This window comes from Pholcus phalangioides, unplaced genomic scaffold (genome assembly GCF_987345545.1).
Source record: "Pholcus phalangioides strain wild (caught in Gottingen) unplaced genomic scaffold, Ppha-v1.0 ptg000029l_1, whole genome shotgun sequence".
Lineage (NCBI taxonomy): Eukaryota > Metazoa > Arthropoda > Arachnida > Araneae > Pholcidae > Pholcus > Pholcus phalangioides.
In genome coordinates, this window is record NW_028301619.1 from 7896228 (window position 1) to 7921560 (window position 25333).

At 36.7% G+C, this 25333-nt stretch overlaps 1 protein-coding gene and 1 pseudogene across 2 annotated transcripts in view; both read left to right on the forward strand.

The window, feature by feature from the left end:
* The window catches only part of LOC149067641 (uncharacterized), an 84049-nt gene extending 60662 nt beyond the window's left edge, over positions 1–23387 (forward strand). The window contains exons 4-5 of one of the 2 annotated variants that reach the window (XM_089252488.1): positions 22194–22327; positions 22480–23387. In XM_089252488.1, the coding sequence (XP_089108614.1) occupies positions 22194–22327; positions 22480–22719 (374 nt within the window). In that variant the 3' untranslated portion in view covers positions 22720–23387. The remainder of the gene's footprint in view (positions 1–22193; positions 22328–22479) is intronic. The other variant, XM_089252489.1, reaches the window with a different exon arrangement.
* Positions 308–15404, forward strand: LOC149067642 (uncharacterized; annotated as a pseudogene).
* Positions 23388–25333: the final 1946 nt, after the last annotated feature.

Here is a 25333-nt window from a genome sequence, read left to right on the forward strand (position 1 = left end):
CTCTTTTGCTAAAAAAAATCAGTTATTTGGCTCCACCAACTATGGAGCTATCTATGAATATACATCCGGGGCCTTCGTGATTTTTTTCCCTTCTTTTACCGGGCTTTCTTTAAGCAGCATGAGAACTGTGATGTCATAAACGAGATCTGACCTCGCGAGACTGCAGGAAGAAAGAAGCCATCTTCACATGCTTTGGAAGGAGCCATGTTGATGAGTTGAAGTCTTACACATGCTTCTCAAGTAGTTCACTGAAATTTACTTTATCCACCATATAAAAACTCAATTGTCAAATAGACATTTCCATCAAATGGGTAAGTAATATTTTTGTGAGATTTTCATTTTTTTTTAACTTGTTTATTCGTACGAAATAATTAAACTTACTTACCTATCAAGTATACCCTTTGCATGTATGAAATAGCTCCAATCTTACATTAAAATAAAGACTTTGTTTGTTGCACACAAAATCTCTAATGAAAATTTTTTTTCTATTTTGAAGTTCAATTATTTAAAATAAACATTGATCTAAAAATTCTTCATTCAAAATATATATATACTGTGTGTAAGCCTGCCCTAAATTTAAGTTCTTTGAGCAAACTTATAATTAATCAACACCAGTAAAAATAATTGTGCATCCATTTTGCAAAGAATCAACAAAACTCTTCCATGAAATTTGTTTTCCTTTTTATGTCAGATATGTTGATGATTGCTTCGTTCTTCTTGACCGTAACGCTAACATTGACCATATTCTAAATACTCTCAATTCCATTGACCCCTGCATTCAATTCACTATAGAGAAAGAAAACAATAACCAAATTGCATTCCTGGACGTATTGGTCACTCGCCACGAACAAACTTTCTCTACCACTGTCTTTCGCAAACCATTTGCTGTTTCTCTACCCCCTCACAACCTCACTGCGCATCCTCTGGTACAAAAGTATGCCTCGTTCTACACATACGTGAAGCGAGCCATTAATATTTGCTCTTCACCAACATTACTCGATTCTGAACTGAATATCCTTAGAGCAATAGCAGTTGATCGTGGCTACCGCAGCTCTCTCATTGATCATCTACACAACAAACTGATTAAAAATACTTCCAAAACCAAGCCTAAACCTGATCACAAAAACTTGATCATTTTGCCTTTCTTCCCAAAAACCAGCCAACGCATCGCTAAAATCCTTTGAAAATACAATTTTTCTGTGGTTTTCACCCCCGTCAATAAACTTTTCTTCTCTCAACTAAAAGACCCCATTGACACACTCAACAACTGGGGCATCTACAGCATTTCATGCTAATGCAGATTATCATATATAGGCAGTGGTATCGGAGCCGGGGGGTGCTGTGGGTGCTCTTTGATTCAGAAATAAAAATTTCATTTTCATTTTTTTTGCAAATACCGAATGTGGAAAAAGAATTGCCTAGTTCTCCTTCATAATGCGTCTTGAACCTTGCTGAGCCTCTGGTTTCAAAATAACTGATATAGCCTTTAAAGGCACCGATAAAGGAAGCATAAGGAGGTCCCAACCTTCTTTCTCACAATTTTTGCTTGCGTCAAAGATTCCCGGTTTTTGCCTAAAGGATGGAGGGTATACAGACATCACATGTTTTAGCAGTGGCATCGGGCGTGCTGTGGTTGCTTGAGCACCCACAGTTTAGAACGGAAACCATTCCATACTGATTGCTTTCGGTCGGTTACTTATTCTGTCAGTTTGTTTCATCTATACACGTGTCCAGTAGTTAATTGCATGGTCACGCACCTACGAAGGGTATTTTTGTAGAGAAAGAAAGAGCACACATCCTTTTTTTTTCCTAGATTGTGTCTCAGCAGGTGTCTCTCCTTTGCCTCAGGGGTAAAAGCGTGTTTTATTACAATAAATGAAATTCTGCATTGACGGGTAGATCCAGGCACATGTTTTCAAAGGACCAAGTGAATCCCGAAGAGAATGCTGTTTTTTTTAGAAAAATTTGTCTCCTTGTTTGTGACTGATTGTAATTTAACTGGTACTAATTTGCTTATGTGATCTTGACAGTGTGGCTTGGCCATTTGTGCCGTTCATTTCCTTTAAACTGTTAAAGATAAGACTTCTTATGCATGTTTGAACTATCTTTTTGAAGCAACTAGGTAAGTAATAATTCCATTTATACAGTATCAAGTGGTTCTCGAAGGTTTGTCAACCCTCTTTTTCCTAGCCATCGTTTCTCAGCAGCCTTCTAGAACAGTTCAGAGAAATTAAAAAAAAATTTTAGACCACGAAACACACGCATCAATGTCGCAAACTCACAGTGACACCCCTAGGAACCTCGAGGCACACTTTGAAAACCACTGCTATTTAAAATTCTTTATGTAAAAAACTTTATATTAATAGATAGCAAAAGAGGTTTCACACTGGTCAAGGGCGGCTTTGGTGCTAAATAAAAAAAAAGAGAAGAATTCTCGCAGAAAAACTTGAAAAAAATATTTTGTCAGTCAGAGACACCAACATGAAGAAAACATGGGGAGTGGAAGTTGCCAATCGTCCGGTCCCGAGCCCGTACACTGGGGAAGGGACAAACGTTGCGTTGCATTTTATATTCATTAATTATTGTTGGCGCTCACCTCCCTCACAAAATTTATTTGGGGGAAGGAGCTGAAACGGTCTCAGCCACTAGGTTCTAGCACCTATGTATCAATAAAATTCAAACTATAAATGATTCGTAGGAGAGAAATAATTTTTTTAAGCATTTTTTTTATCTAGCTCAAAAATATAGCGGTGGTTTCTCAGGGTCATTTTGCAACTTATACGCCAGAAGAGAGCCAAAACTACGTCTCACACTATTGACAGTTTAGTCAGGAGCCGCCCTTGATGCTGGGACCCCATACCTTGGTATCCAGCCGCTCCAGGTTTGCTTCTTTCACTGAATCCTAGACCTGGATTTTTCATGCCTATTCCCCCCCCCCCCAAAATGTAAATACTGTGTTTAGTGCAAAATAAAAACTAAACTTCCTATTTTTTGGAACAAGCACTCAGGGCCGTCTTAAGAGCATCATGGCCCCCCCCCCCGGGCCAAGTGGTTTTGAGGCCCTACCTGGTAAATCCTAAAAAATTTCAACCGGATCTCATTTTTGTGAGGCCCCTGTTCTCTTGAGAGCCCCCGGGCTGTGTCTGGGTGGGCCCATGCATTAAGATGGCACTGCGTCAGCATAGTAGTTAGTCTTTTCGCTTGTATTACGCAAGAAAACATTTGTTAGAATGTCCAAGCTAGATGCTCAGAACTTCCCAGCATGGCCCACACAGTCAAGGGGCTTATATCCCTGAAGAGACAGAGTCCAGGCCATGTCTGGTCTGATAGATGCGCAGAACTGAATCGCAATAGCATGCAATTTAGTTGATTTCTTGAATTTACTTGGGGAGTGAAGAGAATCATTGCTCCCCTGAATTCGGGGCTGACAGGGCTCCAGCTAAAGCCTCCTAGAGAGACTCCAGAACCTCCCAGAGAGTAGTATCTAGGAGGCTTTGCTCCAGCCCAGGAGCCCAGTTTTTCACCTTACAACAAATTCTCTTTGCAGGGGCCCATGAAAAGTCTGGTCTGGGAGTCCTGTGGCAGCATGTGGGAGTCCAGGCTGGGGGGAGGGGATATAGGGAGTATCTTATGGAAAATCTTGTGTTACTAACGTTAAAAAATAAGCATTTCAAGATGAAGGAATTTAATTAAAATATTATAGATATTTTTCTTCGAATTTTTTAAACCATCTATTTCTGATCACCCGAGGAAGAGCAAAGGCAGTCTTTGTCCCTTTCCTGCGTGTGCTTCTGGAGCCATGGTTTCATTTGAAGCTATATTTTTGACTTTCGAAATTAAACAGTGCCAAGTAGAGTAGTGATTCCTGAAGAGGTGTGCCGTGAGAAAGGTCAGGGCAGGGTGCCCTATACAGTATTTCCGAGGTAGAATTCAGTGGCAGCTCCAGGCAGGAAATTTTTTTCAGGATGGTGGGGGCTTGCAGAATCAAATATTCATTGTTTATTCAATGCAGGAACAGTTTTGCATAACAAATGATTGATTGGCTGTTCATACACTGCAGTAAAACTAAATTTTTTGTGTGTTTTTAATTTATTTCTTTTGTCATGCTTTATGTCATCCACACTCGAATACATTGAATTATCATTTAGATGTTTCAGGGTATTAAACTGATGGCTCTAGGGATGTGGGGGAGGGCGCCTCCTTCCCGCCTTCATGATGAGCTGCCCCCAGGTAGAAATATATTTAACGTGATGATAGAACTGTAATTATCAATTTGTTTGTCACGGTATTTAAAGAATGGTGCTAGTGTACATAGGGATATTTGATGTTCTAAAACTCATGATAAAAAAAAAAGATGGAGCCAGGAAACGATGCGTAAAGAAAAAGGATAAGAGAAAAAATTTTGACCCTGTCAAAAATCTATGATAATGAGCTGTAGCCAATATACAATAGTTTTCTTAACAATACTGAATCGTTAGATTTTTTTTTCTTCTGGTATAATTAAAAAGTGAATGATAAATGGTGTACATTCCAACCGAGGGAAAGTTTCCTGAAGGTGGTTTTAATGTAAACATGCCCCGCCCCCCCCCCCCCCCCCCCGCCCGTTGGAAACCAAAAAAATCAGCCAAAGGTCAAATTTTTTTCCCATACGATAAATGTATTTGAAAGATGTCCTTAAAAATTCTGGTCTGGAAACCCACTTGGGGGTACGTGAATAGCAATTGCTTGAAAGGGGGAGGCACTTTCAGCATCCCATATCCTGAAGTCGGGTCCCCAGGCTGAGATTTTTCCAAGAGCTCAAGCCAGGCCCACCATTTGGGGGGGGGGTCCGGGGGCCGACCCCCTGGCTTTTGAAAATTCACAAAAAATGACACATATATATACAAATATATGCATACAATATACACTCATGTCCATAAATTAAGGATAATTCAGAATCACACGGAAATCGAAATCTAAAGTAAAAATTTCACCTGTAGAATTATCACACACATCTGCAAGAATGATATGAAAATTTCAGGAAGCCACCAGATGATGCCGATAGTACATCACAATGACAAGAGTGTAAGAGGGGGGTATATAAGGAATGGTGGCAAAGAAGTAAAATTGTTCACAAGAGTTCTGTAAGGCGCTCAGTGCCATAAGCGAATAGTTATGACACAGAGGACGCATGTGGATGATTTTTTATGTGGTGGAATTATCAGCCGCCTGGAATGTGGGCGTGCCCAGATGGAAGTATCCGAGGTACTTGGAATTGCCCAAAATGTCATCTCTAGGCTTTGGCAACAATTCCAAGATAACGGAAATGTCAGTAGACGTTACAGTACAGGTCGCCCCCGAGTTAAAATGCTGAATGAAGACCGGTATTTGGCAGTAACTGCCAAAAGAAGCAGACGGAGCACAGCATCCGATCTGTCTCGTCAGCTATCTGCAGCCACGGGTATCACAGTTTCAAGGCAAACAGTGTACAGACGTTTGGGAGATATTGGTCTATATGCTTGCAGGCCTGTCAGATGTGTTCCGCTCACGGCAACTCACTGTCGGCAGCGATTAGCCCGTATGCAATGTGGATATCGTCACAGTGGGCTTGTGTGATGTTTTCCGACGAGTCCAGGTTTAGCTTGCAGTCTGATTCACGTCGGACTTTCATATGGAGAACGCCAGGTACCTGTTACCACCAAGACAACATCATTGAACGACACCGTTACGATGGTGCAGCATTGCTCATTTGGGGTGGAATCATGGCCCCCACATGCTAGTGCCGGGCCCCCAGGCCAGGATTTTTCACGGGCCCCCTACCCCCCCCCCCCCCAAAAAAAAAATTTCGTGCACCTTCCTTGAGGAAAGATTATGATGTATTTTTTCAGTAAAAAATAAAAGAAACCCTTTTCGGGAAGAAAAAAATGTTCAATGCCTCCCCCACATGAGAAAATCCTGCTTACGATAAGGCATTTGTATATGCAGCAAAACATCGCTACAACGATAATCAATACATCTACAATGATATTTCTTTCAAATCTTGTTTGGAATTGCCTGGCTTAATGTTAAACTCTCGGTACAACAACATCATCTACTATGATAAACCCCTCTATAACACGATATATTTAGATTTTTGAAATCGCTACAACAATATTTTTTATATTTTGTTCAAAATCGTTTTGAATTTAATTTTAACTTCGCCACTTGTTCTCGTTCTTCTGAAGGCGTCTGATAACATCAATATTTTGCACTAAATGATCACCGAAAGCTAAAGTTATTTGTATTGCGGCACTCTGTGTACAACACAAAAGCACCATGCGGTAAGCTTCTGTACAGGGACAATACACATTTAAGTGAATTTTATAAATAAACTAATAAATTACAATTTTTTGTAACGAATAAATAATACATAAAAGCACATTTTACGATGATATTAACAATGCCGATATAGAAAAAATGACAATAGCATAAATTTGATCACACGTAAGGATAATGTTACCTCTTTAATCCCTCTACCACAATATTTTTTTTTTGGTCCGTAGAATATTGTTATATCAAGGTTTCACTGCATATTTAAACTAAATAATAAAATATAATTGTGTGTGTGTAATAAATATTATTACGTTTCGAGATATGATTGTGATTTGTATATAATTTTACGCAATACAATAGAGCTTCCCTATGGGCCAGGTCTCTCTCTTAACGAGAACAAATTGATTAGGCGATATGGTTTTCTCATAGAAACTTGTGATTGCCATAGGCGTACACAGAATTTTCACGAGGATGGGGGGTTGCGTTCTTTTTTCCTGCAAAATAACCCTATAACCTCGGCTCTGGGGGTAAGAACCCTAAACCCCCTTTGCATACGCCAATGGTGATCGTGATCCATGGTCCGCAGGGCCGCAACTGGGGCAGGGGGGGGGTGGGACAAGTAGGTTTCTTGCCGGACCAGAAGGGTGAGCAAAATTCACCTTTTATAGCCTCTTCTTCAAAATTACGGGGGGGGGGGGGTGTCAAAATATGTGCTCACCTCAGCTGATGAAGCATTTAGTTGCGGCCCTGATGGCTAGTGTTCAATGTCAAAGTCTCTTGATTAACGATAATACCTCTATTATGGTATTTTTCTTTGTCCGCAGAATATCGTTATATCGAGATTTCCCTGCAATTTTATTATGCATAATACTAGCTACAATACCCGGCGCTGCCCGTGTTTTCTTCATTTATTGGGAAATTGGAAAAGTGACAAACCATTACAAAGGAATAAATATATAATACTGGCAGGATTAAAGAAGTGACAAGCCATTGTAAAGGCACGTGTAAAACGCATTACTAGGGAACCACGGTAATCAAAGTAAACATTCCGAAAGTGATTGTTGAGGCCCAGAAACCATTGTTGCCCCACGATTTTTCGTCCATTCTGGGCATCTGCCCTTCTCTGACGAACTTTTAAAGTAGCCTATCGTTCAATCCGGGCCCTGTTTGGTATATATCCAAACTTTGGCGACAATCGATCTAAAATTGTGGATTTGTATAGAGAACACACTGACAGAAAATCAATTATATATATAGATATATATGCACAGTATCAAATTTATCCTTAGTTTCTCTCAGATAAGATATCCACCACATCTCTATAGTTTCGTTGTTCATCAAGGAAGCAAGTATACTCATACTACACCAAATGAAACTACTGTAGAGTCTCTACATGACGAACCAGTTTGAAACGTGTTTTACACAAAACAAAATTTCTATCCAAACGTATAACTTCAATTTAGAACATCAAAGATTATTCCTATAACACACGGGTTCTCAAATTGTGTGCCTCCAACCTTTGTCATGGTGTGAGGTTTTCGAAAATATTCTTTGTTAAACAGCTCTGGAGAGCCGGTGGAGCTCGCGGATAAGCATTGAATAGGGGAAAAGGGCGCCTCAGGTGGAAAAAGTTTGAGACGCCCTGCTCTAACGTGAAGTTATTCAATGCAATGATTTTTTGATAAAACGAAGCGATTCCGTTATTCCAGGCGATTCCCTACAGGCGTGCAAAAAGAATAAATGAATTTAGTGAATTAAAGAGTTAATAAAAGTAATAATACTGAAAACTATTTTCATTGGCCTTGGTTGAAGCACCGGCCTGAAAAATTGAACTGAAATAATACAAATATTTATGTTCACTTCATCTATTCAACTGAGCAACTTGACAATTCTGTTACAGTCGTTTATACGACGTTCAAGAGGCTGAGTCAAAATGTTTTATAAAACATGTTTTATGTGTAAGTCGAAGTGAATAACTGAGGCTTTTTAAAAAATTATCCCCTCCCATACATATAAAATGTTATAAAATTTTATGTGTTTAATTGCAATCCAATTCTGTTCTAAAAAATATCATTTCATACTTGAGAGGAAATTAAAATACATTTCAAATCATTTAAAGAAATAATATTTGGCACAACATTACCTTTAGAACACGACATTGAGTACAAAATTGCAACAAAATCTTCTCGACTTGCAAAAATTTCCTCATCTTGGACTTTTTTTTTGGCAGTAGATGATTTTCAATCAGGAGCTTGCTCTTTGGTTTTGTTTCTCTGCTTTATAATCGTTTCAAAAAGTTGAAACGAACATATTCAACTGGTTTGCAAGCAGGGCCGTTATTTCAACTTTTTCCGGGGGGGGGCAAACTTTTTCCAGGGGGGGGTCAAAACACATGTACTCAATGTATGTATATATATATACGTACTCAATGTATGTATGTATATATATATACACGTGCTCAATGTATGTATATGTATATATATATATATATATATATATATATATATATACACCATTTTTAGTGTATTTTCAACAATGACGGGCCTGTTTGCAAGATGAACTTTCGTTATCAATTTAAAATTCTTGTTGAATTCTTCCAAAATTTCCAGTTTTTTTAGAGAGAGCGTTTTTTATTTTTCCGACATTACTAACGACGGATTTGACACAGTCAGCAAGCAGTGCCGTCTGAACCACAGAGTAAGAATAATATATATCTTTAGTCTATGATCTGAACGTATGGCCCCACCCGAGCACGGCCCGGAGGCCTCAAGAGAAGAGGTTCCTCACAAAAATGGGAACTAATTGAAATTTTCGAGAATTCCCCAGGTTGGGCCTCAGAAAATTCAATTGGCCCGGGGCCCATGATGCTCTTAAGACGGTTCCGTCAGCAAGCAAAGCTCCACATCGAAAGAAAGTTCTACAGGAAATGATCGAAAGAACTTACTGTGCATGTGTACCGTATCTGTCTATTTTCGGCAGACCTGCCTTCGGCACCCCCCAAATGCTTATAGTAAACTTACTCACCCTCTCGGGATAACGTTGAAAACATTGGGAGAGAAAAAATTCTGAAAGGTCATATGGCCGTCAAAACAATTGAAATCCATTTCTTCGGGACTCTCCACATCTGCGTATTCTCAGAAAGAGGCAATAAACAAATCACCTAAGTGTCCACTCTAAATGCTCATCAGTAGAGCCCGGATTATATGCACTAAAAAAGTGGCAAAATATGCTCTAAAAATATGCAAATAGCCACTTAAAAATGCAAAAATATGCACTTAAAATGCGAAAAATATGCACTTAAAATGCGAAAAATATGCACTTAAAATGCGAAAAATATGCACTTAAAATGCGAAAAATATGCACTTAAAAATGCGAAAAATATGCACTTAAAAATGCAAAAAATATGCACACACACATTTAAAAATGCAAAAATTTGTACTTAAAGTACAAAATGTGCACTTTAAATACCAAAATGTGCATCAAACACCCCAGAATATGCATTAGAAATCTTGAAAAGTCAGAAATTCCGAAATATGTATTAAAAAAATGAGAAAATCATGCAAAAAATAAGCTGATGTGTTTGTAAAATGCATGTTTTCTATATCTTAGTGCATATGTATTTACTTACAAAAAATACCCCCTCATATAGCTACATATATCTTCATATTTTTATTCAAGCATTTTTTTAATTTTCAGTTTGTTGTAGCTGCTCAATAACGAAAATAGCATTAACCAAAGAATTTCGACACTATTTCTAAAAAAATTTAACACTTTGACATATCTCTAGAAATAGCCTTTACAATAAAACGGTTAATATTATTCGTAAAATACTTCATAAATTTCACGTGCGGGGTGAAAAAAAAAACCCAAAAAATTATTTAAAAGAATTGAGTGAGCTTAAACAAACCTTCAAAAATATGCACTTATACTGAAAATTCTTTGATTTTATCCATTTATATGCATTAATGCTAAAAAAGGCCAAAATATGCAAATGCATATGCACATATGTATTTGCATATAATCCGAGCTCTAGTCATCAGTCATCTCACTGGCAATTTTCGTATACGTCAGCAATCACCCTAAAATTTATGTCTTTTGCGGTGACAATATGCAAGAACTGTTGCAGCAACGCTTTTTCACTGCATACAAAAATTTTGTGCGCATTTGATGGATATAAATTACATTTTTATTTTTTCAAAAGTTTCCGAGTTTTAGTCGAAGTGAAAACGTCGAATAGTTGAGGTTTTTCGTTAAATAAATGAATGAAATATTTTAACATTAAAATGTATTTGTTGTATTGTTGTTTAAAATGTATTATTACAAATTGCTACCCAAGTTAAACGTCGTATAAACGTGAAAGTTGTATAACTGAGTGACGTATGAACGAGGTTACTCTGTCATTTGTAGATATGCCCTATTAAAAATAAGCGTTTTTAAACTTTATGAAACACAATTCAACAAACATCGCAACTGGCCTCGAGGCAGGGCCAAACTCTTCGGACATAGATTTATTATAATAGTTAACTCTTAATGCTCAAAATAAAAATTTAACAAAAATTCAAATTTTTAGCTTTGCTTACCGTTCTTTTGGGCTAGAACCGTAGGATTCATCCACGTGGGAAAAAAATTAATCCTTTATGTACGCAAACTCGTTCAACTATTTTACTAGAAGATTTTGAACAACTGTATTTTTGCAGACGCGAACCGTAAATATTTTTCTGTTAAACCGATCAAAGAATGTCATCTGTGAATAGAAGTTTTGACGGGAGATGTGTCCTCAAGACAGTACAGCGAATAAAAAAGGCTGATGCGGAATGTAGCTTTTTTTTTTCAGAAGCAAGGGAAAAAACCCCTTGATTTGTTCAGACTGGGAGAGGGAGGGGATTATTAGAGGGGAAGTGAGCGAAATCACGTAATTCAGTACACACGTCATTACAGCCATTCTGTACAATACTTTTTGCGGGAAAACGCTTTAAACGAGAAATTTCGATGAGTATCAGTAATAACAGTTGGCACCAGAGTCGCAAAATAAGTCGCACTAAGGAGGAAAACGTTATATGCGGGATCCACTGTATTTTGTACAAAAGCTTGCAACAAAGCTGTCTCAGTATCATAAACCGCCCACGAGAGTGGGGCTGGCGGAGTTTCAGGCCTGGATCATTTTTGTCTTTTTTTCCCACTATTAGTTCACTTTATAGAGGGGTCCGCTGAAGAGCGCAGCCTACGGGGCCCCTGTTCCAGGATGTTGGGGGGGGGGGGGGTTCATGTGCTTTATCGGCACCCAAAGGCAATTTCACTGTGGAATACGATGTCTGTTTAAGCCAATTTTCATTTTATCCAGACATTATGGCCTTCTAAGAACTGAAACAGCTGGGGTCGCGTGGTAGCCCTGAGTACACACAAAATGCTGGTGTCCTTGATGTCAGTAGCCATAACCATCACAATGTCCTTCCTTCCTAGGAGAACAACTGCCACCCGAGGGGGGGGGGGTTGTACCCCTGTACAATGTTCTTTTCTTCGTTTCCGTTTTTTTTTGTTTTGTTTACTTGTACATGTGTATAGTTAAAAAAAATTTCAATGAGAATAGAAGGTACGTAGTTCAAGATATCCGTCCATAGGAGTACAGACACAAATTGATATGATTGATATTAAAGAGTCCTGTTTATTTTCCTATGGGACATATCTGAAAGAAAAATAAATCAAAAAGACCTTTCCATGGGCCCCCCTGATTCCCGGGCCCCAGGGCTGGAGCCTTAACCCCCCCCCCCCATGTGGGGGCCATGGGTGGAATTATACTGGGTTCCAGAACAGATGTGCATGTTCAAACCGGAACCATGAAAGCCCAAATTTATCTTGATATCATTCTGGAACAACATGTAAGTTTGTTTAGGGGTTCCATGGGCGCAGAATTTGTGTTTATGGATGACAACGCCCGTTCTCACCGAGCAAACATCGTAAACGAATGCCTTGAATCTGAGGATATAACCCGTATGGAATGGCCAGCATTCTCACCTGATTTGAATCCGATGGAGCATGTGTGGGACATGCTTGGCCGACGAGTTGCAGCCCGTCAACCACCTCCTACATGTGTACCGGAACTTCGGAGAGCATTGCTTGCTGAGTGGAGTGATCTTCCCCAAGATCAGATCGATAATTTGATACTCAGCATGCCTAGGCGTTGTACGGACTGTATTTCATCGCATGGGAGACATACAATGTATTAACCATCATACCAACCATGTAATAGTAAGTTTTTGTAAAGGAGATGTTTTTTAGAATTGCTCCAGGGAGCAAAAATCGTAGTTTTTATGAAACGTATCATACATACACCATCGTTTTTGTTCTTTATCTTTTGTTTAATAAATGGGCTTTATGAATAAGTAACGTTTGTTTTGTTTCTGAACCTTTATTTGTCGGAACTGGCATTATCCTCAATTTATGGACATGAGTGTATATGTGTATGTATATATATATATATATATACGGGGTGATTATAAAAAAACTATCCTGACATATGGGCCCCTAACTATCATACCATTCACAGAAACTGAATGAAATTTTGACATAAGGTATTTTGAGGTATGCGCTCAAGAATGATATGGAAAACAACAGTGTCACTCTAGCAGTTACGGTTACAGTGAGAAAATTTCGAAAATATCAAATGGCAACACCAAGTTTTTTGTATTGGAATGCGATCTCCATACTGAAAAACAATAAATAGCGTTGGAATGGCACCTGTAGCACGAAAATCCCCGGAGCTTGGCAAGGTAAAAGTAAAAAGGACTTTGCCGTGCACCAGAGCATTAATGTTCGTTTCATTCGTCACACCGTTTCTTCGGCTGAGATCCCAGCCTGATTAGTCCTCCACAAGGTCATGTGGAATATTTGTGAAACACAATAAAATGCTTTATTTTATGCTGCTTCTCTGTCCTTATTGGTTGTCCTCACTTTTAGCCTATCTACCGCCGGTGATTTTCATGCTACAGTTGCCGTTCGAACGCTATTTAGGGTTTTTCACAATGGTGATCACATTCCAATACAAAAAACTTGGTGTTGCCATTTGATATTTTTGGAATTTTCTCACTGTAACCATAACTGTTAGAGTGACACTGTTGTTTTCCATATCATTCTTGAGCGCATACATCAAAATACCTTATGCCAAAATTTCATTCAGTTTCTGTGAATGGTATGATAGTTAGGGGCCCATATGTCGGGATAGTTTTTTTATAATCACCCTGTATATATCTACATTTAGTACATGTGCTTTGTGCCCCCCCCCCCCCCCCGCCGGAAAAAGTTGAAATGACAGCTCAAGCCCAAGTTTTTACACAAGCAGCTCTAAAACAAATTTGTAGTATAAAAAATACAAAAATAGGAACTCTCTCAGGGCTGGAGCCCTTTTAGCCCCTCTCCTTCTCATGGAGAGGCTATGATTTTTAGATACTCACTCTAAAAGCAATTTACTCTTTTCTTTTATTATATACTGAATATTATCTATAAAGGGGTATCTGTGACCACCACAAAGGGTCCGTGGAATACAGAAGTACCCCTTCCTCAAACCAATAGAAATCTCGTCATTCTTCCATTCACGTTGACTTTTCATTTTTATGTTTGTGAAAAAAAGACACATAAAATTCCTAATCACAATGGGAAATGTTTTGTTATGTTCTTTCATGGTCAAACATATGGTTAGCTATTTTCTCAGTGCTTCTTCCCACCCCACTATCATCTGTGCATGTTGTCATTTATTTGGCGGAACTTGCCAGCATACCAAACAAAACCTGCCGTTACCTTCCAGGCATAACAATCACCATTTGAACCACCCCACTCAAAAATGTCACTGACAGACGAATGTCAGTGTGCTCGTTATGACTAAACAAAAAACCAAAAAGAGAAAGAAAGAAAGAAAATCTCCCAGATCTCTTTCGTATTTTTAGAAGAAAAAAATGTTTTGACTGTGAAACTATCTGTAAAACTATATTAGACTGATGATTCTCGGAGAAAACTAATTTCTGTTAGATTGGGAGCGGTAACTTCCCTAAATGACCATATAAGGATCGTTAGAGGTGTCACGAGTTCGATACCCAATTTGTCCTTGTCAGAAACATTCCTGACACAGGGGGAACAACAGAAACGACCACATGCCCACAGAAAAATATTTCCACTGGAGAAGTCCCACACCGAGGGATTAGCTCACCAGCCTCTCGGTGTGTATAAAAATAGGCTGCCATTCGGAATCGGCAATAAATTGTAGGTCCCGGGTCTAATTAGCCCTCGTGTGGAGAAAATGGCAGTGGTGTGACAAATATACGAAATAAAAATATACGGAAAACAAATATATGATAAAACTATACATTTTATCTAGCTGAGAAAACATTTGCGAATTTTCGGAGTCTCTTTACTGATGCGCCAAAGGGACGCTGAACCAATGTTTCGCATGGACGAAAATTTTCTCTTGGCTCACCCTGCCTAAAATATGCAGCAGCTGCTCTCAACTTTTTTTGTGACGCAAGCTCTTTTTAGTACATTATTTCCATGATGGAGCACCGCACACAAACAAGCCTCTTTCTAGTTATCAGATTCTCTGATTTATTTTATTGCCCTGAAGCAATCGTGAGCTCCCGAGAAGTGCACATGGAACCATAAGGGCTCCGCGGAACACTGGTTGAGAATCGCTGTTATACAGCGTTTCTGCAAAAATATAAACAGGAAAAAAAATTTAAATATTTTTTTTACATTTTCAATTTTTTATATCCTTCTGGGAGGGGGGGGGACACCCCCCCCCCGTACATCAGTGTGAGCACCCACAGGTTGAAAATACTTCCGACACCCCTGTATATAGGCCAAACTAAACGTGCCCTAAAATACCATTTAAATGAGCATAGAAGATACGTAAGCAACCAAGACTTTAACCGCTCATCCATAGCTTAACACTGCTGGTCCTTTGACCATAAATTTGACTTCTCTTCTGCCAAAATCATCCAAAAATGCCCCTCACCGTCTGACTTGGATTTCTTCGAATCATTCCACATCAACAAAAACACAAACCAGTTAGTCAACAATCTATCTAGCACACCACCCTTCTCAAAATCTGGCAACAGTTTCTACAATAATTATTCTTCTCCATCAGCATCACTATCGCATTCTTGGTTAGGATGGGCTCCGCCATTTTTCTTTTTCTGTCCTCCTCCTCTACTCTTTTGTTGCCGGCTCATTTTGAATTTGACTCTTGTCTACAACAGCAAGTAACTCCTGCTATAAGGAGTTTTTCAATATTTTCTTTCTTTGTTTCTGCTACTGATGAAGGAACTTCATATAGTTCCGAAACACGTATAGCCGTGTTCATTTTGGAATTTTGGGTAAATTTAACGTCAATTATTCAATTGTATTATCAAACCCAAAAGGTAATTCATTTCTAAAGAATCAAGAATTTAAAGTTACTCGTGAAAAAATTGTCAACTACTAATAAAATTTTCCCAGTAATATTTTATTAATCGGTAAATAAAATTTATGTTGAGGTTATAATTTTATTTATTCTCCTGTATTTATCATAGTAAAAGTTGCGGTTTATACATCAAGAAGAAAAATAATGCATCTTTCATTTTTGAGGATGTTTTTCTAATCATTACACTAATAATTTATTCATTTAGCCCTAGAATTTTTACAGATAACTATATTACAAATAAGTAGTCCTATTTAGTTTCAAGAGGAAAAAAGTAGTTTTAAAAATAAATAAAATTTAAACATTTCATTGTTTTTAGTATGTTTTTCTAAGAATTACAAATAGTTCTGACTTTAAAACATGGCCGTATTTGTGTGTTTGTCAAACATACTTAAAAAGTTTATTTGTAATTTTTCAGAAATGGGACGCAAATGTTGTGCTCCTGGATGCATTTCAAATTATGATTCACAAGACCAATACACAAGTGTGCTTAACTTTCCCTCTGATCCTGAGAGGAGGAAGTTATGGACAAGATCACTGAAACCAGCTGATTTTGCCCTGGCAAAACAGCAGTTTTATGCATAAAGCATTTTGAAGAACGTTTCATTGTTCGTGAGGACAGAGTGAAGTGTAGTGATGGAAAATAGCTGGTAGTTCCAACAAAAAAAGTTATGCTAACATCAGAAGCATATCCTACGAAATTTGAAAATATGCCGAGTTATTTTTCGAAGTTTCTGCCTCCTCAGTGAAAGGATCCAAGTGAGCAAACTGAACGAGCCAGAGAAAGAGAGGAGCAGGAGTTTGAACTGTGGTGTTCAAATGATATCATACAGACATTCAAAGATAAGCTGTAACCAGGCTGGATGTGAGTGATTTGTGATGAATTTGTGGTGGTCTTCAAATTCAAAGAACCAGACTATCCACAACTTATTGCGAGTTTTAAAATAAATAAAAATCTCAAAGTTGAAATATTTCATGGTGAAGTACCCATGAATATGAGTTTGTTTCATTGGTTGTTGAGAACAAATCATATATGTGATAGATGGACTAAATTAAAAAATATAGTAAGGTATGGTATTAACATTACCACATCCATCTTATTTAAGGAAGTTAACTCATTTATGTAGCCCCATATATGCCAATAAAAGCTCTTTGACTTTTTTAAAAAAAAGTTGATAGTTTGAATGAACATGAAAAAGTTGTCAATGTAATGATTGGTGAGATTTATATAAATCCATCAATTTCTTAGAAAGCAGGAAGTCTTGTTGGAATTTCTGGACACACCAATTCCTCTGCAACAATTATTCAAACGTTTATGATAAATTCATTGCGATCTAAATATAAAGACATAGTTTCATTATTTCCTGTTTGCAAGCTCACTGCAGATCTGTTGCATATTTGTACAAATTGTGTTCTGTCTGTATTGAATGAATGTGGATTCACTGTGTTATCATTGATATCTGATAACTCAGTCAACAGAAATAGTACCTGAGTGACGTATGGTAAGATGCTCTTCTACCACTGAAGGTTGCTGTCACAGTCCCAGCTTCAAACCTGAGTGAGGATATAACTAAGATATTTTCCCTAACAAACTTGAGGCGACTACCAATAGACAGCGCCTTTATTTCCAACCTCTCATTAATGGCAGTAAATTGCATTATAGCAATATGGCCAGAGTTGGTGTTTGGTGACGTAGTCAACAGAAATGTTTCAAATTATGTGTGGTAGAGAAACAAAACCGTTTATTACCAACCCTTTCTGCCCAGATAAAAAATTGTTTTTTCTGTTTGACAGTGTTCACTCTTCTGTTGATAAAAGCTATTAGAAACAATTGGCTGAATCTAAAAAATTTGGACCAAACTTCCATATATTCTTGTCCTGATGGTGTGCGAATTCTGCATGCAAAATTGAAGGATATTTATGAAAGAGAAATGCTTAGTTGTAAAAACAGCTTCGAAACTTTCGCATAAGGTATTTTTTCCCAACTCAATTGAGAAGCAGAATGTAAAGTATGCATGATTTGTGTGATGATAGCAACAGTGTTGCTTTAGAAGTGTATAAAAATTTTAATGATAATACAATGAACAAAACCAAATTGTTCATAGATTGTTTCCAAGTGGTGGAAAATAGTTAATGTAAAACATCGCTCAAAGGGAAACATACTAATAATGAGATGTTGAACCCCATTAAACCAGTAAACGATAACAATGTAGCATTCTTAATAGCATTCAATTCACTGTTGAAAAGGTGGTATGAATTGTCTGCTTTGAAAGCTCCGGAGAAGAAAAAGCTGGGTATTTCCCTGGAAGAGGTGGCATGCTATTTTAAAATGTGAGCAGTGCATATCTATTTTAATTAAAGAAAAAACTCTTGAGTTGCAATATCCCGATGATGTCTTTAAATATTTATTGTTGACCAACAGAGGCCAACTTAAATGGCCTTAGAAATTACTTGTACATATCATGGTAACATCTTTCCAATTGTTTTAAAAACTTATTGGTGAAAATTATGAAAACACATTTTTGAATTTTACTGAACAAAAAAATGTCAATGAAAGCTCTTACCTACTAATTCAACTAATGACAGAAAAATTGGAAATATTGGGGATAAATTTTGCTACACAATACAGTTGTGGTAGTACTCTTTGTAGTTTTATTAAAAAGTGTTTGTGTGTAATTACAAATATTCTTATGAATAAAATATAAATATAATATTCTTATGAAATTTTTTATGTTTCAGTCAAATCGAATTTGAAATGTCAACTGCAGAAATGATATTATCAAACAGTAAAAAAAAATTTTTTTAATTTGCATTAATGTCACTATATAGCTTTCACAATTTCACTATTTCAACACAGAACTGGATTCTGTGTTAAGAAGTTTAGATTATGGAAACATAATAATAATGGGAGATATGAATATAGATTTACTAACAAATAATTCTGATGTACAGTCGAACCCCCGTATTCGCGGTTTCCATATTCACTGTTTCAGTATTTGCGGTTTTTTTTTCTTCATTGAAAATTTTTTTTGCTAACACTCAGCAATCGCCATTCATGTCTTTTGTTTACAAAATTTGAGTTGTATGTGTTTAGGATGGCTCATTTTTCTAATACTATTGATAATGTTTCGAAAAGACAAAAAAAAGTGAAAATTTTACAAAAAAAATTTATATATTGACTATATATGCTTGGAGAAAGTAAATCAATTGCTGCTGTTGCCCACCATTATGGAATCAACGAATCTACAGTGAGATATATCAAGAAAAAGGAATCTAAAAATTCAATCAGCCGAGGCTGTAGCTGTACCTATGGCAGCGAAAACTTTGCATTGCCTACGGGACCCATATGTTTCTCGTACAGAAAATGCTGTTTTTTTGTGGGTCAAGACCACCACAGAAAAGGTATTCCAATTGATTCTAATATTTCTAATATTCTGAAAGAAAAGGCGAAAAAATTTTACTCTTCTGTAAAGGAAAGAGCTGGTGAAACATCTATTTCATCAGAACTTTATGCAAGTAAAGGTTGGTTTCATAGGTTTAAGAAACGATTTGGATTACGCAATGTAAAAAATTACTGACGATCAAGCCTTTGCCGACCAGGAGGAAGCTAGAAAATTTCCCAAGAAATTATAAAAGATATTGTCACGTCTCAGCCACCTTGTTGGACATTTTGTCTGTTGTGGCATTTTATTTGTATTTGTTAGCGAAACAGGTGGGGGAAGAAGGGTTCAATGATATGGATATAGACGAAATTGAACAGCTAAAAATTAATAGCAATTCAGAGGCATTAACCGAAAAGGAATTAATGCAGCTGGGTGACTGCTTCTGAAACTGAAGCTGTACCAGATGAAGAAGATCAAGATAAAAGAAGGTATAAGACCAGTTCATGTGTGTAACATAGCAGAAGGGCTTCGCAAGTTCAAATCAGGAATAGATTATTTTCATGACATAGATCCTTCTGTGGTACGTTCTTCACATGTAGAAAAATTAGTAGAGGAATCCTTATCTATATACATACTCCAACATACTTGATGATATGAAGAAGAAACGACAAAAAGAAATCACAATGTTCTTTCAGAAAACATCTCCTCTTTTACATATCTTTTTACCCCTGTATCACCCTGCTCTTCTCCTGATGTTTGATAAACGACGTATACAAAAAAATCCTATGGTTTCAGTTCTTCGCGGTCACTTCAGGAACGTTACCCCCGCGAATACGGGGGGCCGACTGTACTTATCAAAAAAATCTTTCATTTTGGATTTCAATCCTTAGTAAATGAGAGCCAACCTGAGTTAAAGATACCTCAACTTGTATTGATCATATTTTTATAAAATAAAATCAAAATCATGCAATATCATTTTCCTCGGGAATATATATCAACGATTTGGCGGATCACTATCCCGTTCTTCTAAAATTATATTATGACAGAGTTCCAATTTCCAAAGTCTTCAGTTTTTCTGTGGTCATGTCGCCGTTTCTGTTGTACCCCTGTGTCAGGAAAGTTTTCTGACAAGGACGAACCGGCTATCGAACTTGTGACACCTTTAAACATCCTTTGGTACTTTAGGCGAGTATCTTATCGGCCTGGGCTACCGCGCCCTTTTATGTGTTATTAACTTTGGAAACAAAATAAAAATAACTACACAGAAGTAAAAAATGACACAGACAAGCTAACAAACAGAGCAAAAGAAAATTATCTATACTTGCCAATTCATGAAATGTTCACTCATGTGTGTCATTTGCTATTTAATGACTGTATTCTAAATATTCTTTAATAGTGATAATCCCGGTTGACCAAAAATCGTTTATTGAATACTAAATTTTTTTTTTTAAATGACTTTTGACTGTCCTCAAGACAATGTTGTCGCTGAAGATCGTGCAGCATCTGTTTTTATGTAGTTTTTGTAAATAAATTTTTTTTTAAGCCTGTATATTTTTTGCTAAAATTTATTTCCCTTTATTTTGTGTTAAAAGTAAGTTTTGAATGTGGCATTTACATGAATCTTTGAATTACAGATTTAGTTGGTCAGTCATTAGTAGCGTAGTGTGTCATAGTCTGTATAGATGGCACACCCTCCTCATGCTGCTTCTTATGCGTATAGTTTTTTTTGTAGTGCATCTTAATCCTTGTAGATGGTGCCCCCTGCTTAAGGTGTTGAGCGAACTTTAGTTTTTACATGTACTGCTCACATCTAAACATGTTGTTGTACTCCTAGCTAATTATACAGTAATAAATTGTTATTATTTTCAAATGTTTTATATTCTGACTACATTCAGCGTCAGGATAATTGGATCACGTCCTGGTCAATGTAGGAAGTAAATTTTGAAAAATTTGTTAAAGTCGTTCTCGAAATCAAACCTCAACTTTGTAATTTATTGCAAAATTTTAAAAAATTCAGAATTTTAAAAGTTAAATAGACATCTTGACAAAGGTGGAAATTAGCAAATATTAAATATTTGCTTCAGCATTTTTTTCACAGGTTTTTACAAGGTGTTAAAAATTACAATTCGAATGTTCTATGTTTATGTACTTGTCATTTTTTCCTTCCGAAGAGAACGAAGTGCAAGGACAGTCAGATCTCTTGTGTGACATCACAAACCCTTGGAGCAGGCTCGGTAAGAGTGGAAAAAACAAGCATCACGAAGGTCCGATAGATCCTTCTTTCCTCCTAGTTTGTTGACAGAAAGTGAAGTTGGCAATAATGCATGCGTACTTGCTTGCAAAATCAGTTCTACTATTCTTGCTGATGTCTATAGCCAATAACAAAAATTATGCTTGCAGATTCACTAAATCAACATCGCTGTAATCATCGCTAAATCAACTTGATGTAACATTGGATTTTTGATACATCGCACACGCACGTTAGCATAAACCGACATCCCCGATTTCAACTTGATGTAAGAATATCAGATTTCCCTGATACATTGCACACGTGTGTAAGCTAAATCAGCATCGTGATGTTAGACATCAAAATTAATGGTACATTACACCATGATCAAAATCTTTAAATAGGGATATCAATGTGGGACCGTGCATCAGTGGTTTACTATAAATTAATACATCGCCCGGTCCTAACCTGCGTTCAAAATTTTAATTTATGTAAAAAGGTAATGATTAATTTGTACTCCTCTACCAGAAATGTTTTTGATATAAATAAATAAGTTTTTGTTACAAAAGATATTGCAGAGAATTTGATGCAAATAAAAAAATATTCACACCTGTGCATCTCTCTAAGCCCACACGTTTTGCTAGAGTAAAAAAAATAAATGATATATAAGGGGTCCATATGATATATAAAATCAATGAGAATTTAAAAAAGTAGGTCTAGGGGTAACACACTTTATTGGAATTATCCTACTAATGTAATGGATGTGGGGAAAATTTGGTGGATTGTACGAGAGAATGGTTTTTCACTATGGTAAGCCAAACCAATGTTTCTTTTATTTTTTATTACACAGACCAGTTTTTTCTGTGCAATGAAAAAGCAATATGTCATATGCGCCAATGGTGCATTTTTCCTGTTCCTATCAAGCTGCACCTCGCCTGCACTGTTCCTTCTGCTGCACACATGAACAGTTTAGAGGGCACATTGGTGAGAACCGTACTTTATTGAGGCTTCTTTTCAGTTTTATCTGATATTATCTATAAACATGTTGCTTCTCTTGAATGACTCGTCTTGTGGGTACCAGTGAATGTATAGGTTCTTTATAAATTAAGGTTTTTTTTTATTTCTTTTTTCTCTAGAACTCACAAGCAGAGTTCAAGAATTGCAGCTGTGATGTTCCACAAATGGAGCTGATTAGAAATGGTAACATAGGTGTTGATTGTGCATCTACTCAAACTAATGAAGCCTTGCAAAATCACCTACATCCTAATTACCAACCGGAGTTGAGTGCAACTGCAAACCCATATTATTACTATGTCAATGGGACTCTTTTTGAAGCACATATGCATAGGACATATCGAATGCAGAGGATAAGCTGATTGCATAAATTATGTAGAAGCTCAAACTTGAATGAAAACATTGGTAGTATAACTTAAAATGCTTGAAAACTCTGTTTTTTCAACACAAGTTTTCAATTACAGTCAAACTTTGATAAATCAATCATCTGTAACTCACAGGTCTGGAAATAATTTTTATCTCCCATGTAATATATATTTCCTATAAAATCAAAGTTTTATAACTTGAAGCTGTATCAATCACTGGAATCACTTCAATATATCAAAGTTTGACTACATTTTTTTTTCAATGGTGTTTCTACTGGGCTTTTTTGTTTTCAATCACAATATATGTGGATTCCCAAAGCAGAATGTTTGTTGCATTGTTCTGCAACAAATTTTCGGCTGACTGAAAATGTTCTGCTGTAAAAATTGTTATAATTTATTTTCTACACAGAAGAATTCTTTTCTTAAAACTTTTCCCAAGATGTTCTGCAGCAGCACCGAATGTTCTGCATCGTATGTCACCGTTTTTGGCATATTCTGCTTTGGGGGTGTGGATAAGAATTCTCAAGATTATTTTTCAATTTGTTTTTTTTTTAAGTTTTTTTTCTGTCAATGAATCAAATAAACCATTTCCTTTTTTTAATTTTTCCTTTATGGGTATATGTTTGTGTTGTGATATTAAAATTTTTTTATTTGTTGTGATGAAAGTCATTTTTGCGTATTTTTTAAAATAGATTTCATCTATTGTGAATAAATATATGCAGCAGATTATCAATGTGGCTTATAACTTTGATAATCAACAGTCTAACTCTCAGCAATCTTACTAACACTACATACATATACAATAAACCCCCCTTACTCTTTTATTTATCGCAATATATGTGAAAGTAGTTGGGTGTTGTATCAAAAGGAGGATAAACACTGATTTGATGGGTTGTTTTTTTTCAATCTGTTAATATGCTTTGGCATTTTTCTTGATTCTTTCTGCTGAAGCTGCTGATTCATATATTTATGCCACACAAGTCTTTTATGCCACATTTGTATCTTATTAAATGTGTATAATGCATGTTACTGAAAAGAAGTGAAGGAGGTGCCTGGAAGAATTAGCAGCTGGAAGTTGTATCAATAGTTCAACAATTTGAATTTAACCAATTATAAGAATTCTGTTATATCAAGCAGTTGGGAAATTGCTTGGTATAAAAATACATTGTTTTTGACTCATTTTAGGAAATTAAACTGAAAATTTTGATCAAGCTTCGATTTCAAATCTGATTGAAAGATGAATGCCTAATTTATATGAGAGAGGGAATTGATACACACTGATGTTTGCATATTCCAATAGCATATGGTCATAATTTGTTTGTGTGAATCTGTCTTGCTGTTATGTATTCAAACAAGGTTATGCAAAATTTTAAGTTGCTTTTCCCCGTAAATATGCCTCTGATCAAGTTCACGTGAATTCTCACGTTCCAATCACTTTTGGACACACAACAAAAAACATCACTCAGTCGGCTCAATGTGAATAGAGTTGACTTTTTGTACAACCCTTTTCTCATCTCGGTTTTTATCTTATTCAAAAGAAGTATCAGTACTCATCTGTGTGATATAACTGCAGGTGGAACTAGGGGTCTATGCAAGTCCTAACTTTGTGGGGAGGGGGGAAAAAGGAATCTCTTCCAGTGAAATTATGAGTTACTAACCTCCAAAGGGTAGTATTGTAAATTGAAAAAGATTGCTTAAGAAAAGCATTTCAACAGGGCTGTAACTAGGGTGGGGGAACCGGGGCACTATCTCTGGGCCCTGAGCCAAATGGGGGTTCCTCACACAAGTTTACGTTTGTTTTGCTTAATAACCCTTTCAAGAGTGGCCCGAGGAGGCACACTACGGTCCTGCATTTCAAGATATAATTATATGGAGAAAAAATATTTCTGATCACAAGAGCGGATGCACTGGCCCTGTATGAAACAGCATCAGGTTTGAGCTGCATGGAATAGCACTTTTTTGTGAATCCAAGTCTTGAACAGCTGTAAAAACTCTTCTTTTCATATTTATTGATGAACAGCATATTGGGTCATGCATGGATGTGATGACGACTATGTGGAAAAATTACAATAATCGTTGATTTGAATAAAAAAAATTTGTGGAATTTGTCTTAGGATAAATGCAAAAATATCTTTTAACGACTTAACGATTCCAAAAACTTACTTTTCTCCAAGGTTTCTAGAATATATAAGGTTAGCCACTAGTAAGACACCTTCATATACTATTATAAAGGGGCTCTATATATATGTAGCCACTAGTAAGCATGCGCCTCAGAATGAAACTCGTTTTGACGTCACCCGATTCAAATTACTGGTTTCTAATGAATTTTTTTGCACACTGTTCTTGTTAAAACTTCGTTTTTTGAGCAAATGCCACAAAAACGAGTTATTGTCAAGATATTTTTTAATTTTTTAAAAATTTTATTTCTGATTTTTTTTTCCAACTCATATATGCAATGCTAAGTCCAGTGTTTCCCAAAGTGGGCAATATCGCCCCCTGGTGGGCGATGGAATGGTAGAAGGGGGCGATAGAACCTACTGATTTAACATAGAATCCTATGGGTTTACTTGAGTTGTGGGGCGATGAGAGGAAAAAAATTCTGATGAAGGGG